General features: G+C 44.5%; 1 protein-coding gene across 3 annotated transcripts in view; it reads right to left on the minus strand.

Moving 5' to 3' along the window:
- Positions 1 to 1,060: 1,060 nt before the first annotated feature.
- KANK1 (KN motif and ankyrin repeat domains 1) overlaps positions 1,061 to 16,301 on the minus strand; it is a 97,359-nt gene continuing 82,118 nt past the window's right edge. For all 3 annotated transcript variants that reach the window (XM_037373365.1, XM_037373366.1, XM_037373368.1), the window contains 7 exons: positions 15,599 to 15,808; positions 13,537 to 13,624; positions 10,538 to 10,757; positions 7,762 to 7,904; positions 7,033 to 7,233; positions 4,627 to 4,725; positions 1,061 to 2,058 (listed from right to left, as the gene is read on the minus strand). In XM_037373365.1, the coding sequence (XP_037229262.1) occupies positions 1,996 to 2,058; positions 4,627 to 4,725; positions 7,033 to 7,233; positions 7,762 to 7,904; positions 10,538 to 10,757; positions 13,537 to 13,624; positions 15,599 to 15,808 (1,024 nt within the window). In that variant the 3' untranslated portion in view covers positions 1,061 to 1,995. The remainder of the gene's footprint in view (positions 2,059 to 4,626; positions 4,726 to 7,032; positions 7,234 to 7,761; positions 7,905 to 10,537; positions 10,758 to 13,536; positions 13,625 to 15,598; positions 15,809 to 16,301) is intronic.

The raw sequence follows: 16,301 nt of genomic DNA on the forward strand, positions 1-16,301 counted from the left end.
TTATTGGGAAGCCTGTGCTGGTATCATGTACTGTGTGTGACCAAGTCTCAGGTCACTGGTTGGATGCACGTGGGGCACAGCTCAGCTCCCTGCCACACGAGGCAGCCTGCACTCACCATCTCTGACTGAGAGCCTCTGTGTGGCTGGCAAAGTGAGGAGCATTTTTTCAGTTCAATTTGTTACAGCTGCTGCTGCTGTTTGCTGTCAAGTCTGATGCCAGAGGGAAGACCTTATTCTCATAGTAACTTGGTGGGTTGGTGAAAAACCTCTTTAACTAGCAAGTAGGCCCCAGGTGAGAGAGCATCTCCACAGTATTAGATACTAAGTGAAAAGTGAGAGGTTGGCCAGAGGGGTGCAACAGTAAAAACTGACTGACAACAAGGTGTGTGTGGGCTTGTTTGGGACTGCTGTGTTAAGACATGTCCCCCCCAGCAGACAGACTTCACCTGCCCTTTGCCCGGGGAACGCTCCCAAGCACTGGGGTACGAGCCTGGCACTGGTATCACGAAGCACCTGGAGAGCTGGACCAAACCAGCTCTGGCAGAGCTCACAGAAACTTCATGCAGTCCAAGTGACCAAGTGTGATGAGGATGGCTTCAGTGGGTCCCTATTTCAAAGGGACTATGTAGGAAAAGCTGTTTGATGAGGACTATGGGAGGGAAGGAGGAAGGACACAGAATAGAAGTGTTACGTCTCTTGAAGGAATGCACTGAGGTGTGTTTCTCTGTCTTGTCACATAGGTCTGAACTGACAAGAATACAGAACTAGCTTAGGTCTTGGTCTAATGCCATCTAAAAAGCATCCCTTCACCAAGCTGCCAAACCCTCACAGCATCTGCAAGCCCAGCAGAGGCAGACCATATTGGGCAAAGCTTTCTACTCTGGTAGTCAGCAGCAAAAAGCTAGTTTGGGCACTGATGCCTTTCACATCACCAGCCCCCAAAGGCTGAGCTATCCAGTCCTCCCTGCCTCAACTTAACTATTTACCCTGTTTTGCTGCTGCAGTTGTAATTTGCAACATTTCTGGATGATGACAAATCACACGTAAAATGGGAGAGGAGTAAAACAGCATAATGAAATTTAATTCTGAAAATATGGCAAGAGTCTAAGGCACTTCAAACATTTCAATACACATGAGTAAAGTGAATGTGACAAGGTAATAGCATTCCATAAATACGCACCGAGAACTACACTCAGTTCCACTCAAGGGGAATATACAGATGGTACCTCTAATTTTACTCTCCAATAAACATGTATGGACCTTATAGACTGACAGAATTAATAAAAATATGGTAACAGGACATGTAATTCTTCATGTAGTTTTTAATTATTAAGGAATATAAAATGTTGAAAATACTGTGCGAGTTAATTTTATAGATACTAGTATCTTTCATATAAAAAGTTATACATTATCCCCAATTAGCAACAACTTATTTAGTGAACTTCAGACCTGACAAGAGGCTCGATCCCCAATACCAACCCACTGACCCACCAGCTCAAGATCCACGGAGGTGACTATATAAGCAACTGCAACTTCTGAATTTTAAAGTAATTAAAAACATCAAAATCATGTTGGAATGAAATTCATGAAAAGGTTACTGTGATGAAGTCTAGGCACAGTAAATACAAGTATGTTATAGAATGATGAAAAACAAGCCATCAGGACACCCCTGTATAAATAGCTTTAGAAGTTTTAGGCTGCACATAATGTAGGAAAGGATAATATACAGCAAAGAAAAACAGGATTTATGCCAGTGTACAGAAAGACGAGTAGGTGAGCAGAAGAAGAGTTCTGGCTAAGGTTCTCAGCTGAGCACTACTTGACTATATGCTTGCTTCAAGTTCAGCATTTTCTATCTTTAGCATTAGATCTCTGCTTTCACTTTGCTGGTGAGTTCAGGCACAAGACAATTACATTCAGTATCTGTCTCAGTAAAACAGTAACATTTAGCAGCTTAAAGATGGCATAAAAGTTTTTACAGATATTCATGCACTACTACTCAAACGTGGCTCTGTGGGTGGGACCAGGAGATGTTCTTCTGCTAAGCCTAGGAGTACCCTAGAAAAGAGGAAAGAACAATTAATCAAAGGGAAATTACTCCAGCCAGCCAAATGAGAACAAAGCACTCACAAGCACTCTGTTCAGTCCCTTGCCTTTAATTGCACAGATTATTTTTTTTTCCATTTTTATTTATAGGCAGAACAGTGCCAGCTATCATATGGCCTACCAACTGAAAGTGCATGTTGTTTACAGTGAAATGCTTAGCAGCAGTTTGTCAGGGGAGTGAGCTGGGGCCTGGAGAGCAGGTGGATGGTTGCCAGAACACCTAGGACAGCTGTAACAAACTGTGTTTTGGTGACCAGGTCAATAATTAGCATTACAATGATGCAACAGCACCTCTGCACCTGTGGTGTCAGCGAGACCCAGCCCCTGGGCAGCCTGCTGCCTCCCTGGGGCTGGGTAAGGGACGTCATTAGGACACCCCCTGCCCGGTACGGAAGAAGAAGCAGGCAACTCGGGAGGACTATAAGGATGTTGTGAGGTTGCACAGGGCAAAGATTAGAGAGGCAGAAGCCCAGCTACAACTCAGGCTGGCCACTGCCATAAAAGATAAAAAAACCTGGTTTTACAAATACAGCAGAAACAAAAGGAGGGCCAAAAATAGTTTGCATCCTTTATTGGATTCGGGAGGGAACATTATCACAAAGGATGGGGAAAAGCCTGAGGTACTTTATGCTTTCTTTACCTCAGCCTTTAACAGCAAGAGCAGTTGCCCTCAGGGCACTCAGCCCCCTGAGCTGGAAGACAGGGATGCGGAGGAGCAGAATGAGGTCCCCACAGCCCAGGAGGAAACAGTAACTGACCTGCTGCTCCACTTGGGCACACACAAGTCTATGGGGATGGATGGGACCCCCGCAAGGGTACTGAGGGAGCTGGTAGAGGAGCTCACCAAGCCACTCTCCATCGTTTATCAACAGTCCTGGAAAACTGGAGAGGTCCCAGAAGACTGGAGGTTAGCCAGTGTGACACCCATCTACAAGAAGGGCAGGATGGAGAACTGCAGGCCTGTCAGCCTGACCGTGCTGGGGAAGGGTATGGAGCGATCAACCTGAGTGCCATCACGGGCACGTGCAGGACAACTGGGCATCAGGCCCAGCCAGCATGGGTGTATGAAAGGCAGGTCCTGCTTGACAAACCTGATCTCCTGTGACAAATGACTTGCCTAGTGCATGAGGGAAAGGCTGTGGATGTTGTCTACCTGGACCTTAGTAAAGCCTCTGAGACCATCTCCCACAGCATTCTCCTGGAGAAACTGCTTATGGCTTGGACGGGTGCACTCTACACTGGGTTAAAAGCTGGATGGCAGAGCCCTGAGAGTGGTGGTGAATGGAGTCACATCCAGCTGGTGGCCAGTTACAAGTGGTGTTCCCCAGGGCTCAGCACCGGGGCCAGTCCTGTTTAATATCTTAAGATCTGGGCAAGGGGATTAACCAGTCAGTTTGCCGATGACACCAAGCTGGGCAGGAGCGTTGATCTGCGGGAGGGCAGGAGGCTCTGCAGAGGGATCTGGACAGGCTGGACCGATGGGCCGAGGCCAGCTGGATGAGGTTCAAGAAGGCTCCGTGCCGGGTCCTGCACCTGGGTCACACCAGCCCCACACAGCGCTACAGGCTGGGGCAGAGCGGCTGGAAAGGGCCTGGTGGGAAAGGGCCTGGGGGTGCTGGTCGGCAGCCGGCTGGGCATGAGCCAGCAGTGTGCCCAGGTGGCCAAGGAGGCCAGCAGCACCCTGGCTTGTGTCAGAAGCAGTGTGGCCAGCAGGGCAAGGGAAGGGACTGTCCCCCTGCACTGGGCACTGGTGAGGCTGCACCTCGAACCCTGTGTTCAGGTTTGGGCCCCTCATTTCCTGAGAAGGGCAACGAAGCTGGTGAAGGTTCTGGAGCACAAGTCGTATGAGGAACAGCTGAGGGAACTGGGGCTGTTCAGTCTGGAGTGGAGGAGACTCGGGGGGGACGACTTTATTGCTCTCTACAACTACTTGAAAGAAGGTTGCAGCAAGATGGGGTCAGTCTGCTCTCTTAAGGAACAAGCAATAGGACAACAGGAAATGGCTTTAGATTGTGTCAGGGGAGGTTTAGATTGGATATTAAGAAAACTTCATCCACTGAAAGGGTGGTCAAGCATTGGAACAGGCTGCCTGGGGGCTGATGGAATCACCATCCCTGGAAATGTTTAAAAAATGCGGTGCTTAGGGACATGGTTTAATAGTGGACTTGGCAGTCCTGGGTTAACAGTTGGACTTGATGGCCTGAAAGGTCTTTTCCAATAGAAGTGATTCTATGATTCTATGCACACTAGCCAGAGCACGTGAACCCTGCTAGTGAGCTAACTGTAACCCAGGTAAAATGGAGGAGCTATCCTTCAGCCAGGGTTCCGCCTTCTGCAGTCAACATATATTGAAAACTGTTTATCAACCCACCAGCATAAAAAACTTCCTGTGAATAAACTCCACATTTCATGTGCTGTACCTGTTCTGCACGTGCCATGGATTTGATTTTTTGTTTATGTTTTACTATTACGTTCAGTGCAGCAATTTAAAACATAATCTGTATGAGGTTGTGTACTGACCGGTGACTGAGTTTTGGAAAAGTTTACATGGGCATAAAGGAGAACCGCTATATCCTTATGTCCAGCTTCCAGGGCTATTGAAAGTGCTGTGCTGCCATCCTGAGAGAATAAAGGAAGAAATAACACAATTAGTGCTTGTGTGCATTAACAGATCTCTTAAAAAGCCCCATCAGCCCACAGAGAAGGGAAGTTATGAAGTGGAGGCCCTACTGCTCAGACAGCTGGGTTAATTTATGGTCTTGTTTAATTTCTTTTATTATAATTAAGTGACAATAAGCCTTACACAGCTGTTTTATGGGGCAGTCCAATTATCAGAGGCCTCATAATTTCTCCCAACTAGGAGTCTTGATTATTGCTAAGGAAGAATGAGCACACCATTATCACAATAACGTTACATGTAGTGCTGTGTAAGACTAGTGATTTCAGAAGATTGGGCTATCTGAGAGAAACTATAATGTCAGTGAGGAGTGGAAGAGAGGGGAGGGATAAATGCTAATCAGATATCATGATAACTGCTGTGTTACAATGATAATTATTGTGTTATAGCTCCCATTAATGCTAAGAGCAGTTGCATTCATAATTCCAAATGCTCCTTGATGGAAGTCTAACTACAAACAAATACGCTTTCTTGGTCAAATACTGTCACCTCAGTTTCTCAGCAGGTGTTATCACTTTGAGAAACCATAGCTGTTGAGGCTGCTAGAGTGCTTTTGCTGAAAGGGTAATCTATGGACCTGCTGTTTTCCCTTTAGACCATGTTTGGTCCAGGAAGAAGCAGTTGTCAGATAGCCTGTGATATGAACCTCTGGCTTGCTGGTCCACTGTCTGGCTTTTGCCTCTTGTGCACAGAAGTTTCCACAACAATGCCAGTATTAGAAATGTCCTCTCATAGGGATTGCCTCTTACATTGGCTCTCAGAGTGAAGTACATTTTCCAGCCACTGCCGTAGCATTGGTATTAGAGAGGTCGGCACCAGTTTAAAGAAACTATAAACCCTTTTTCCAGCATGGGACATGATGGACAGCATCCAAGTAGAAAGTCTTCCTATGAAACTACAGGGAGTGATTATACATAAATCTGCTTGTCCTGAGCAGACAGGGAGCTAGAAGAGCTGTCCACTACAGTGCAATATAATGCACGACAAATACTCCACAGTTAACAACAGGAAAAGCCAAGTTCTTAGAGATGCTGAATCACTGTCAGAGTGGCACACATCAGTAGGATGGAGCTCAGCTTACTACTGATCATGCTGACTGGAAAAACATTGCTGTCACATTCAGAATAGCTAGGGGAATGCTAAAAATCTCATTATCTCACAGCACAAACAAAACCGTTACAAACTGAATTAGCAGCAGACAAGTTGTGCTTGGGAAGCAGTACCAAACTGCCTACAGGAACAGTTAAGTGTCATGTCCCCATAAAGACTTTAATTATTGACTTTGTGACTGACTGTGCTAACAGCATTCAGCCTGCAGTAACCTAGGTTGCCCCCAAAAGCGTTTATTAAACTGAGGCCTTCTTATATTTTCCCCTCAGGACTGCTTTACACATCACCAGCACGGCTGGGCAACTGAGCTGGCTGCTGCAGCAGCTGAGTGAATGAACAGAATGACATTTCTGCCTCTCTGCAAGAGCTTCAACAAATAACCACCAACTGCCCACCTGAATTCCAGACCCAGGCTCCATTTCAGTGCTCAGTGGATAAAGCAACAGGAAGAATGGAAACATACCCAAGAAGTCATGTTGTTAACGAGCACAGTACTCAGAAGAACCTAAGTCAACATTTTCAAGCTTGAGAAGTCTACAGATCAAATTGCTGACAGCATAGGCTGCAATGATTCTTGCGAACAAGAAATATGCAAGTGTCTCCCTTGGCACTGAAGTCACAGCCTGTATCTGTTTACTGTCAAGACAATGTAGCTTCATGACTGAGACCAAACCTGTACTCTCTTAAGTCATGGTTTAGATACTATTTAAACATCTGTGAAGAGAACTGTAGGGTTGATGTTTGCCATGAACACAGGAAAGCAACACAGCAAGGCTGTTAAGTCACCAGGTAAGGTCCTAACTGAAAATTTGAAGACTCCTGGAAAAGGGGGAAGGAATGGGAGAAGGGAAGATGTTCTACTAGCAAATATTTTTTCTGTTCTGACCACTGCACACCTACAGCTAACCACAAAAATTGTTACTGGGTAAGTCTGTTAGAGAAGCAAAGATACTAACCAATCAATCACAGCACTTGCTACCACTAAGAGGATTCATGTATTTGATACTTTGGTGCTGTGAGTCAGAGATTCATGTAAGTAGATTTCAGCAGCTCTCCACTACATCAAAAAAACTGAATTAGAAAAACATCCCAGAGTGGAGAGGCCATCTGATGAAGCACTACCTGGAAAGGCAACTCACATTATCCTCCAGAGTGCCATTACACCCAGGCTGAGCCAGCAGAAGTTTGACAATCTCTACATGTCCATGTTCACTAGCACACATCAGAGCTGTAGAGCCCTCATCATCCTGGATATTGACGTCGGCACCACAGGCCAGTAAAGCTTTCACCATGTCTATCCGCCCGTGACTCACAGCTAGCATCAGTGCTGTCTGACCAGCCTGCATGGAAAGAAGTGAAAAACCCGAATTACACAATCAGTGACAAAGTAAGCATACTTGAATTTTTTTGGTGCTGTGCTTCTTCTGGGGGGGGGAAAAAAGATTGTTATTTTATACAGTACTCTCAAAGCTCTGCTTGCCGTTATTTAAATACCTATTATCCACATTCACATAGCTATTTATTAAATTAATGGAAGATATCGGATCTATTTCCAGACATCTGGAGTTCCTTGGAAGGAGCTAAATGGTGCAGAATTTGTAAATGTCTTGCAAAACTCATTAATGGCTCTATCATATAATATTCAATCTTCATTTTCAGAAGACATCCAGACCTGAGGCTGAACTGCTCTTCCACAACTCCATTTTGTATACAGCAATCAAAACCACACACACATGAGTATCAAAGACCACAAAGGGTGGAAATGAGTGAGTGCAAAAGCTGAACTAGTGGAGCAGGGATGGAGCCGTGGAAGAAAAGATAAAAAGACATGGGAGTGTAAATGTAGTCTTGTAAACCGTTTGACTGACCTGGCTGGCTTTAGCATTCACGTCCCCACAGCTGAACAGTTCTTCCACTATCCTCATGTCCTTCTCCGCTTCCACAGCTGCAAGTGCAGCAAGCATGATGGGGGTATAGCCGGCCTTGTTCTGATGATTTACGTTACAGACATCTGCACAGGGATGAGATTGTTTCTTTGGAAAGCAGGAACCCAAAAAGCAGCAATTGTGCTAATGAACTGAATAAACTGTTAGTAAAGCAGCCTATAAAAAGAAAAAGCAGCAATTGCTCTCATAATGGAAGCAATTGAAGGGAAAGTGGAGAAGGAAAAAATAAACAGGGGTGCTCTTGAGCCTGAGAAAGAAAAGGATTCTCTTCTACTATGCATGCAACACAAGGGAGAACACAAAACCATTTTGTATGTTATCATTTAGGGCCTTCTTTGTGCATTTTTTTCTTTTGTCAAAGCTAAGTGGTCTGAAATTTGATATGACTATCAAGGTCATGGGTATGAACCCCAGGAATACTGTCAGGAGAGTCTTTAAGCTCCTCTCCTGAGGGGATTTACACTGCAGAACAGAAACAGTCTGACAACGTGGTCAATGGAAAAGCTGCTTCTCCTCAGCACAAACATTCTCCTGTAATTGGTGTTATATTAAAGATCTGCAAGTGTTCTTTGACATGTTCTGGAGCTGCAGACAAAAATCTTTCAATTAAAGACCGTTTCCAGCTCTACAGAGTATTTGATTGAGAAAAAAAGTACTCTGGGAACAAACACAGTGAAGTTCTCTGACTAGTGCCAGCAACTGACTGGAGTTCTCCTTTCCAGTCTGTCTCTGTTCCTAAAACTTCGAAGAAATCCAGTAGGGCTTAATTCCAAGCAGCAAGGCCTTCAGTGTGCTCACTGTATTGGAAAGCAAAGTCTCAGACTTACATAAACAGTATCTCTAGACTTGGGGTTCAACTGCACCAAAGACACCTTAACAAACAAAAATGTCTCAGCAAATTCTTCAAATTTATTGCCGAAGGATTTTTAAGTGACATGCAGAAGCAATACAAGCGCAGATGTAAGAAAATGCACATTTTTTCAGGTTCCATAGACATTACCTCTGTTTTATAAACAGCCAGCCCAACCCTACTTTCCGAAGTCACTTCTGGGAAGCCACTGAAGCCACAGAACATGACACTCTGCTGCATGCATTACCTCATAAGTAATGAGTAATTATTGGAAGTGATGCTTGCCTACCCTGACTAGACTACTTCAGCAGAGGTGCATTTTCTGAGGTCACATTTCAGCTCCTTTTGTATGTGGCTAATGAGCAGAGCTGTTTTTCTGTTTGTCCTCCTGGTAGTACCGCATGGTCATATAGAGGAGCCTTTTGTCCCATCTGCTCTTCCCACCAAACACACAGACACAGAGTTCTTGGACCAAGAATCTGCCTGGGATACAACTACACTGTGAAGATGACTGTAGTGACCATTTAGACACAGTCCAGAGGAAGACTGTAGAAACCTGAAGGAATTTGCCTGTTTGCAAATATTTATCAAGTGCTGGCATGTGCAGTGTGACTCTGGCACACCTGGCACTAGTCAGTTGTTGCATTTGACAGTCAAAACCTGCCGTGTTCATAGGAATACACCAGTTGCTGTGAACTAAAGGAGCCCTCACTTCCAGCAACAGATGAGCATGCTCACGCTACCCTGACATATGCAGGGAAGTGAAGGGGCAGTTTCCTCCCACCGAGGTGCATTTCACTGTACTCCTCACATTCCCTGCATTCCCCCACTGTGACTCACTCTTCCCTACAGGCTGATTTCAAACAGGACAAGAGATTTCAAAGCACTCGCTTTCCTGCAGAGGAAGTTTCTGCATCTATGACAGATGTGCTGGGTTATCCAAGCTGAGACTTGTATCATTAATATCCTTGTTTATCTGATGCTACCCTTCTCAATTTATAAATATTGCTAAGCTTACACTCCAGCCACGTAATCAGCCTAGTTAAGCTTTACAACCAACTGTGACAGGTTTTATAACTAGTTCAGAGAAAGAAGCTTCAGTCAGGGAGCAAAACTAGGCTTCGGCATATTACATCCTGCCTGGGACCAGGTCCAACACATGACACCTTCTGCTGGCTGCCTTCTGGCTTAGTACATGTGGGGACCAGACGCTCTGGAGTCACACTCTGCCACCACCCTCTCTGCATATGCGTTACAAAGGGATCTAAATGAAGCATCATCACGCTGCTCATGGATCATAGAAATGTCCCTGTATGGCAGAATGCCACGTTGCTCCAGTTTCCTAGGAAAGCAGCATAGCTGTGTCAAGGTGGTGTCCAGAAAAAGCTTCTGTATTGCTCTATTAAGAATAAGATAGACTAGTTTGAGTGTTTAACAAGGATCTCTATACCGCAGTGCATCTTCCTCCACCAGCACCGTACCTTTGACTGAGCAGCAGCTGTGCTGCCTTCCAGAGAAAACAACTGCTGGAGGCTGGTGCTACTGAACCTGGACTACAGTCCAAGAGTCAGGGATCTACCTACTTGTCCTGAACACTGGTCAACTGTGTATATAATTTACTTGAGTGTTTTTGTAACTTCTTCAAAAGCCACCATGATCACCTTGAAAGCTAGCACTAGAAACAAGGATTCTAAACTACCCAAGTGAGCCACCATGTAACTGGTAACAGTTACAACAGCTGCCAGCTGAAGCCCAAACTTGGGCTCTTGCTCATCAATAATTTCATCTGTGAGGACTGCAAAAAACCAGAAGTAATTAAAAAAAATATATGCAAACAAGTCAACCTACTTGCATCCAGAAGAAGCTTTACAATTTCAAAGTTAGAATGTGAGACACTGTAATGCAGAGCTGTGTTTCCGTTTCCATCTGCCATATTGATAATATGTCTGAGGACAGCAGGGGAAATCTCTTCAAAAGCAGTTATGTAGTCTCCAACCATTTCAGGGACAGCCGACTTCTGACTTGAGACACGAAACCACTCATGCTGGATGGTATTTAAACAAAACCTCTGCCAAAACCAAGACACAAAAATTTACATATGGGCAATCTATTTAAAGGATTTTCCATCCCACAAGTCAGCAATGCAGGAGGTCAAGCCTTTTTTAGTCAAATGTGGGAAGAAAGTATTCAGCTCACAAACAAGATATATGGACTAAAGCTTCCCCTCTGACTAAACCCCTCTTTAAAACACCATTTGTTTACCTCCTCTCATTTCACCTAATTTTCAGGAATGGTTCACCTCTGAAGACACAGAATTTTAGGGTAAGATTAGTCCCAGAATTAATGGGTATCAAATACTGGCGAACAGAAAAAAGACTTGGAGTAATCATTTCCATGAAATATTTAACAAAGTTTACATCACTGATGAACCCAAGACTAAAGAGCGGTGGGAACACACATTTCTAGGAGAATTAAAACAGCAGCATGCTAAATCAATTAGGCCCAATCCCAAGGCATGAATTACCAAATGCACAAAGTACAGGAGAATTGGCTGGACAGCAGTTCTGCAGAACAGCTGGACATTACAAGTCAATAGTCTGAACCCGAGTCAACAACATCACACTGTAATCAAAAAAGCAAATACTCTTCTGTGATGTATGAACACATTTATAGCTTGCACTGCATGTGATGCAGTTCCTTCTCTCTGCCTAGCATTGTGAAGACAACAGCTGGACTACCTTGTCTGGTCAGATCACTGGACATGAAAGATTCAATTGAAACAGTTTCAAAGGTGAGCAGTGAGAAAAACTAGAAGTCAAGGAAATCTGACCTATGGGACAGACAGGAAGGACTGAAGACACTCTGCTGAAAGAACAGCTAAGGAAAGGAACCCTGTAACATTTCCACAGTGCAAAAGGCTGTTGCTGGGAGAAAAGAACCAACTTGTTCTTCACAGGCAAGCTGGCTGGCTGTAGTAGGAAGTGACTTTAGCTGCAATGAGAAGATGCAAACTAGACATTCAGGATAAACTTTCCCATTTCTGTGGACTCAGGGTGGAGGGGTAGGAGCCTCTGAGGACGAGTAACTGTCTGTTGGGAACAATGTAGGTAGAGCAGATCTTGCTGTGAGCCAAGGAGGTTCCTGCAGTCACCGCTGCTCTGACCTTCTGAGAGAATTTCTCTAACCTGAGAGGACCACCACGTCCTTATTCTCTTCTCATAAACCCCCACCTGCAACATGGCCAATAAATTCAAGGACAATTTTGCAGAGAAAACTCAGCATGCTTCTCTAGGCTCTAGGGAAAACACCAAAGGACCTGTACCAGTAGCTCTAGAGGGGACCCATGTCTGGTAAAGGGAGAATATTCTACACACATCAGTACTACATACGTATCTGTACTACATATTCATATATACAGAATATTCTATATCAGTACTACTATAATAAAAACTTACAAGGTCCAACCATTTCAGTCGAGAGACCACATGTTCTGTGAGTATGCAGAGTTGAAACACAGAAGTGGTCATAAAGTGACACAATATAAGTGTTTTTCTATTTTAGACTGAGTGCAAAATACCACTAATGATGTTTACACAGTATCACATGCATTATTAAGTAAATAATACACTTTTTTAATTCAAGTAAGCTATCACGTCCCAAAAGGAGCAGTCTGCAGCCTCTTCTGGTGTAAACAGCAGCTACAAGAGCTGAGGATGTTGGAAGAGGTTGGGACAATTTATAGAGATCCCTAGCTGGACTGAAGTTTATACTTTTTTTGGACAAGACTTGTTTATCAGCAGACAGAGAGACAGCAAGTGCTGATTAGTCTGCAGTTTCCAGGTACAAAACACCACTTCTGCTGGAAAACATTTCAAGCACAAGAAACATGCATTCAAATTACACCTCTAAGGCTGAGATTATCAGCTGGTTATGCCATTTTTGACACCTTCAACTCTGACTGGGCCTGAAGCATTTGTTGTCTGAATTCCTAAACTACTCCTGAAGGACTGACACAGGATTAAAAACTACCCCTCACAACTGCATTAAACAACCTTTCATTCTCTGGACCACAAATGTCAGAACTGGACACAGACGATATTATTGTCTGTGTCTTACAGACAGTATTATTGTCTTTAAGAAGCTGCAGATAGCCTACAGTAGAGGAGACTGGCATTGGATTGCTGCCTTTTACATCACTGCAAAATTGTAACAAATGCAAAATTCAATTTCGTATCACTAAGCAGTGTTCCTTTGCTTTCAGATTGTCCTCACAAAGTAGCGTAGGCAATTCCTATATGAGGCATATAGGTAATTCCTATATGAAGCAAATACAACCTTATTTCTTGAGGCTGAGTATTAACAATGAATATTCCCTACTCCCTGCTGCACTGATAAAAGCTACTAGTGCAGTAAGCAAGACAGAAACAGTACCACCATGCTCAGAAGGAGGCAACTGCAGTTTCAGAACAGACTGTCTGTTAGAAACAGGCTCCTGACTCCACACAGTCTCTTAATGCAAGGCCTGAGAGCTGCTTATAGCAGTGCTAAAGCAACACTTACAAAAATAACATGGGAATGCATGTATGTGTTTAAACTGTGCTTTCATGTTACTATTTTTATGTGTATGCCTTGGGACGACAACACCCCAGCACACAAAGCACAAGTACATTCTCACAAGTACAAGTACAAAAGTCCCCTGATAGAAAAACAACTTTTTGACTCTTCCAGGAAAGATTAAATCCTCTTCTGCCTAGCCACTGCGGTGCTGGTCCTGCAAAACCAGAAGTTATCCCTCCCTGAAGTTTTTCTGTTGCAGCTCAGAGAGAATTTTGCCATGCATTGCTTACCACATCTTTGTTGGTCAATGCCTTGGGATCATCAATGTTGTTTCTCAGCAGGTGACAGGCAGAAAGCATCTTTTCGCTTAATTCATACCTGAGGGAGACAGCAGAACACATGGCATGTTTCAATGTTTCTGATGTTTCAGCATAAAAACATCTACTTTTCTGAAAGTCATGTAGGAATGAATGTTTCCAGCAAGCCATCAGCTGCTGCAATGCAGAAACCACTCTGGCATCTCTTCTCTGGGGGGACTCCCTTCACCGCAAGCAGAGATGTATGTGGGAGGAGGAGTGGGAACGGAGAGCAGGTGACGCATCACTTCTGTGCTTTAGATTTGGCAACCCTTCTAGTGGAAATCCTCACCTACTGCTGTACAACTGCGGAACATGTACGACAAAGCATGTATTATATACTCTGTGCTTCAATGACTGAGGAAATGCCAATAGCTGTGATGGAAACTGCACAGGGAAAGGGCACAGGCAGTGGTTCCCAGACAGCTCCCACTTACTGGAACCAACTTTTCTCATCCCATCCACTCTGGAAATTTACTCTCCTTCTCCAGTTCCCCTTCATGTTTTCACTTCTGCCTCCTTTCCATCACAAATTTCAAAACTCAAGGAAGAGCTGAAAATAAGGCCCATGCCTGTGCCACATGGCATGCTAGGCTACAACCTGCCACAGAAGATAATGGCAATTTTCCAAGAAAAATTCTCCCAAAAAGCAGAGAGGCCAACATACTTCTGTGGAAGGCAGGCACTTTAGCCCTCCAGGGTTACAAGCCAGCTGCTGGTGCTTCCAGAACAATGAAATGCTCTACCATTGCATGGGTCATATTTAGTCCCATGGGGCCATGCACCCTGCTTCTTCCCCTTCAAGGGCATCGCCAGGGCAGCCAGCTTACAAAGACCATGCTACTCAAGTACACGTGGCTATCCAAGCTGTCCTGCTGCCCCTCTTTACAATCCCCCCTGGCTAGGATAAATATAAATTGGAGAGCTCTGTTGAGCTCCACTGAGAAACTGCCCACCTTTTTATGCCACTTGTAAAATAACAGGCCATCCTACAGGACTGTAAAAACAAAGCTCAGGGCACTTCAAAACTCACAGCCCTAAGGCCTACAAATAGCTCTTAAAATAATTAATTTCTGCAGCTCTTTTATTTAGCAGTTGATAATTACAGGTAAGTCTGATGTTAAGCTGTGTGTCCAGTGAAACATTAATTTTGTCTTAGCTCTTTTACTGTTATTATTCCACTTAGATAATTTGCCAAGTTAGCGCATTTGTAAACATCTGGCAAACCCAGGATCTACAAAATATCCCTTTACTGCCTACGTATATGATTCGTTTTGTTCATTCACTAATCAAGAATCAGAAAATCTCACCACACTACTGCTTTCCATGTGCCAAAAAAAATAAAATAAAGCCTTGCCTGTCAAATACTAACTTACACAACTCATTACCAGCAGTTTGAAAAGTAACTTACACATGAAATGCTGAACAAATGCATGATGGCAGCCTTGGAGTATACTGTAGTACACAATCTCATATGATGTTTATGATGTTAGGGTTGGGTGACCTTGTTGCTGCTGTACCCCACCATCTTACCAAGCAGTACCAGCCACAACTGAGACGCCTTGCAAGGTGCAAATGCAAGATGTGCTCTGAGCAGGCTGATGACCTGGTGTGCATGGTTCAAGACTCATTTGCTTGTTCACTTACTGTTTTAAAGACCAGGTTGTTAACAGGGCATTGCCCTCTCCCATACGAGTGCCATTTATGACCTGGGAGAGCCTCTGCCAGGTGGAAGCCACCTGGGTCTCTCTATAAACGAACCGTACCCCAGCCAATGGAAAGGACAACCTCCAACACCTTCTCCCCACTCACACATGATTGTTTTGCCACAAAACCACCTCTGGTTACCCACTTGAGTAGGAGGGGAGTGGGCAGCAGTTGAGCAGTGATGGGGCTGGCACTTTCTCCACCAGCACAGGCACAGCCATGGCTCGCCCCATGCAATGAGGCAGAGCTAACCCCCTCAGAGGCACTCAGGAGAGGGTGAGCAGCCTACCTCTCTCTGATTTCCACCTCCTCGGCCTCGCACTCTGGAAGGGGACTGTCCTTCTCCGCCCCCATGGCACAGACCTCTGGAGCACGGGATGTGGGCTGCCCCTCCTCTGTGTGCCGACTGCAGGGGTACTCATGGCCCTCGCACTCCTCCTCTGAATCTGAGGAGGAGCTCTCCTCAGAGCTGGAGTCATCGCTGGAAGTCGTCTCATACCTGGGGGGAGAACAGGTAGGGGCAGAGGCACTTGCTCAGTGCCATTCAGCAGCAGTCAGCACCTGTCTGCACTAGGGCAGCTTGAAAAATGTCTTGCAAAGGCTGTTTTGCACTCAAGACCTTTTCTACTCACTAAACTCAGGGTCACTGCCAACTGACACTGCGATTATTATGTGCACAGTGTGTAATGAAAAAACAACCTTTTTTAAACAGAAGTCTTAATACTTTGTTAGACCTTGTCTTAGCCCTAGGATGAAATTACTTTGTTCAGAGTAAATTGTGTTGTTATATTACTAGGCAGATATAAGCAGGGAAGCTAACAAACCTATCTAAAGACAACAGCTGCAATTTTAACACTTCTTCCTGACACAATCCAAAACATTTTGATATTTTGGGTGAAATGTAAGTGATTTGGAAATTATAATGGTGATTCTAATTAATTGTCTTACCTCACTAACTGCAGCTGCTGAAGAATTAATATACTAAGCCTATT

This window comes from Falco rusticolus, chromosome Z, assembly GCF_015220075.1.
Source record: "Falco rusticolus isolate bFalRus1 chromosome Z, bFalRus1.pri, whole genome shotgun sequence".
NCBI lineage: Eukaryota > Metazoa > Chordata > Aves > Falconiformes > Falconidae > Falco > Falco rusticolus.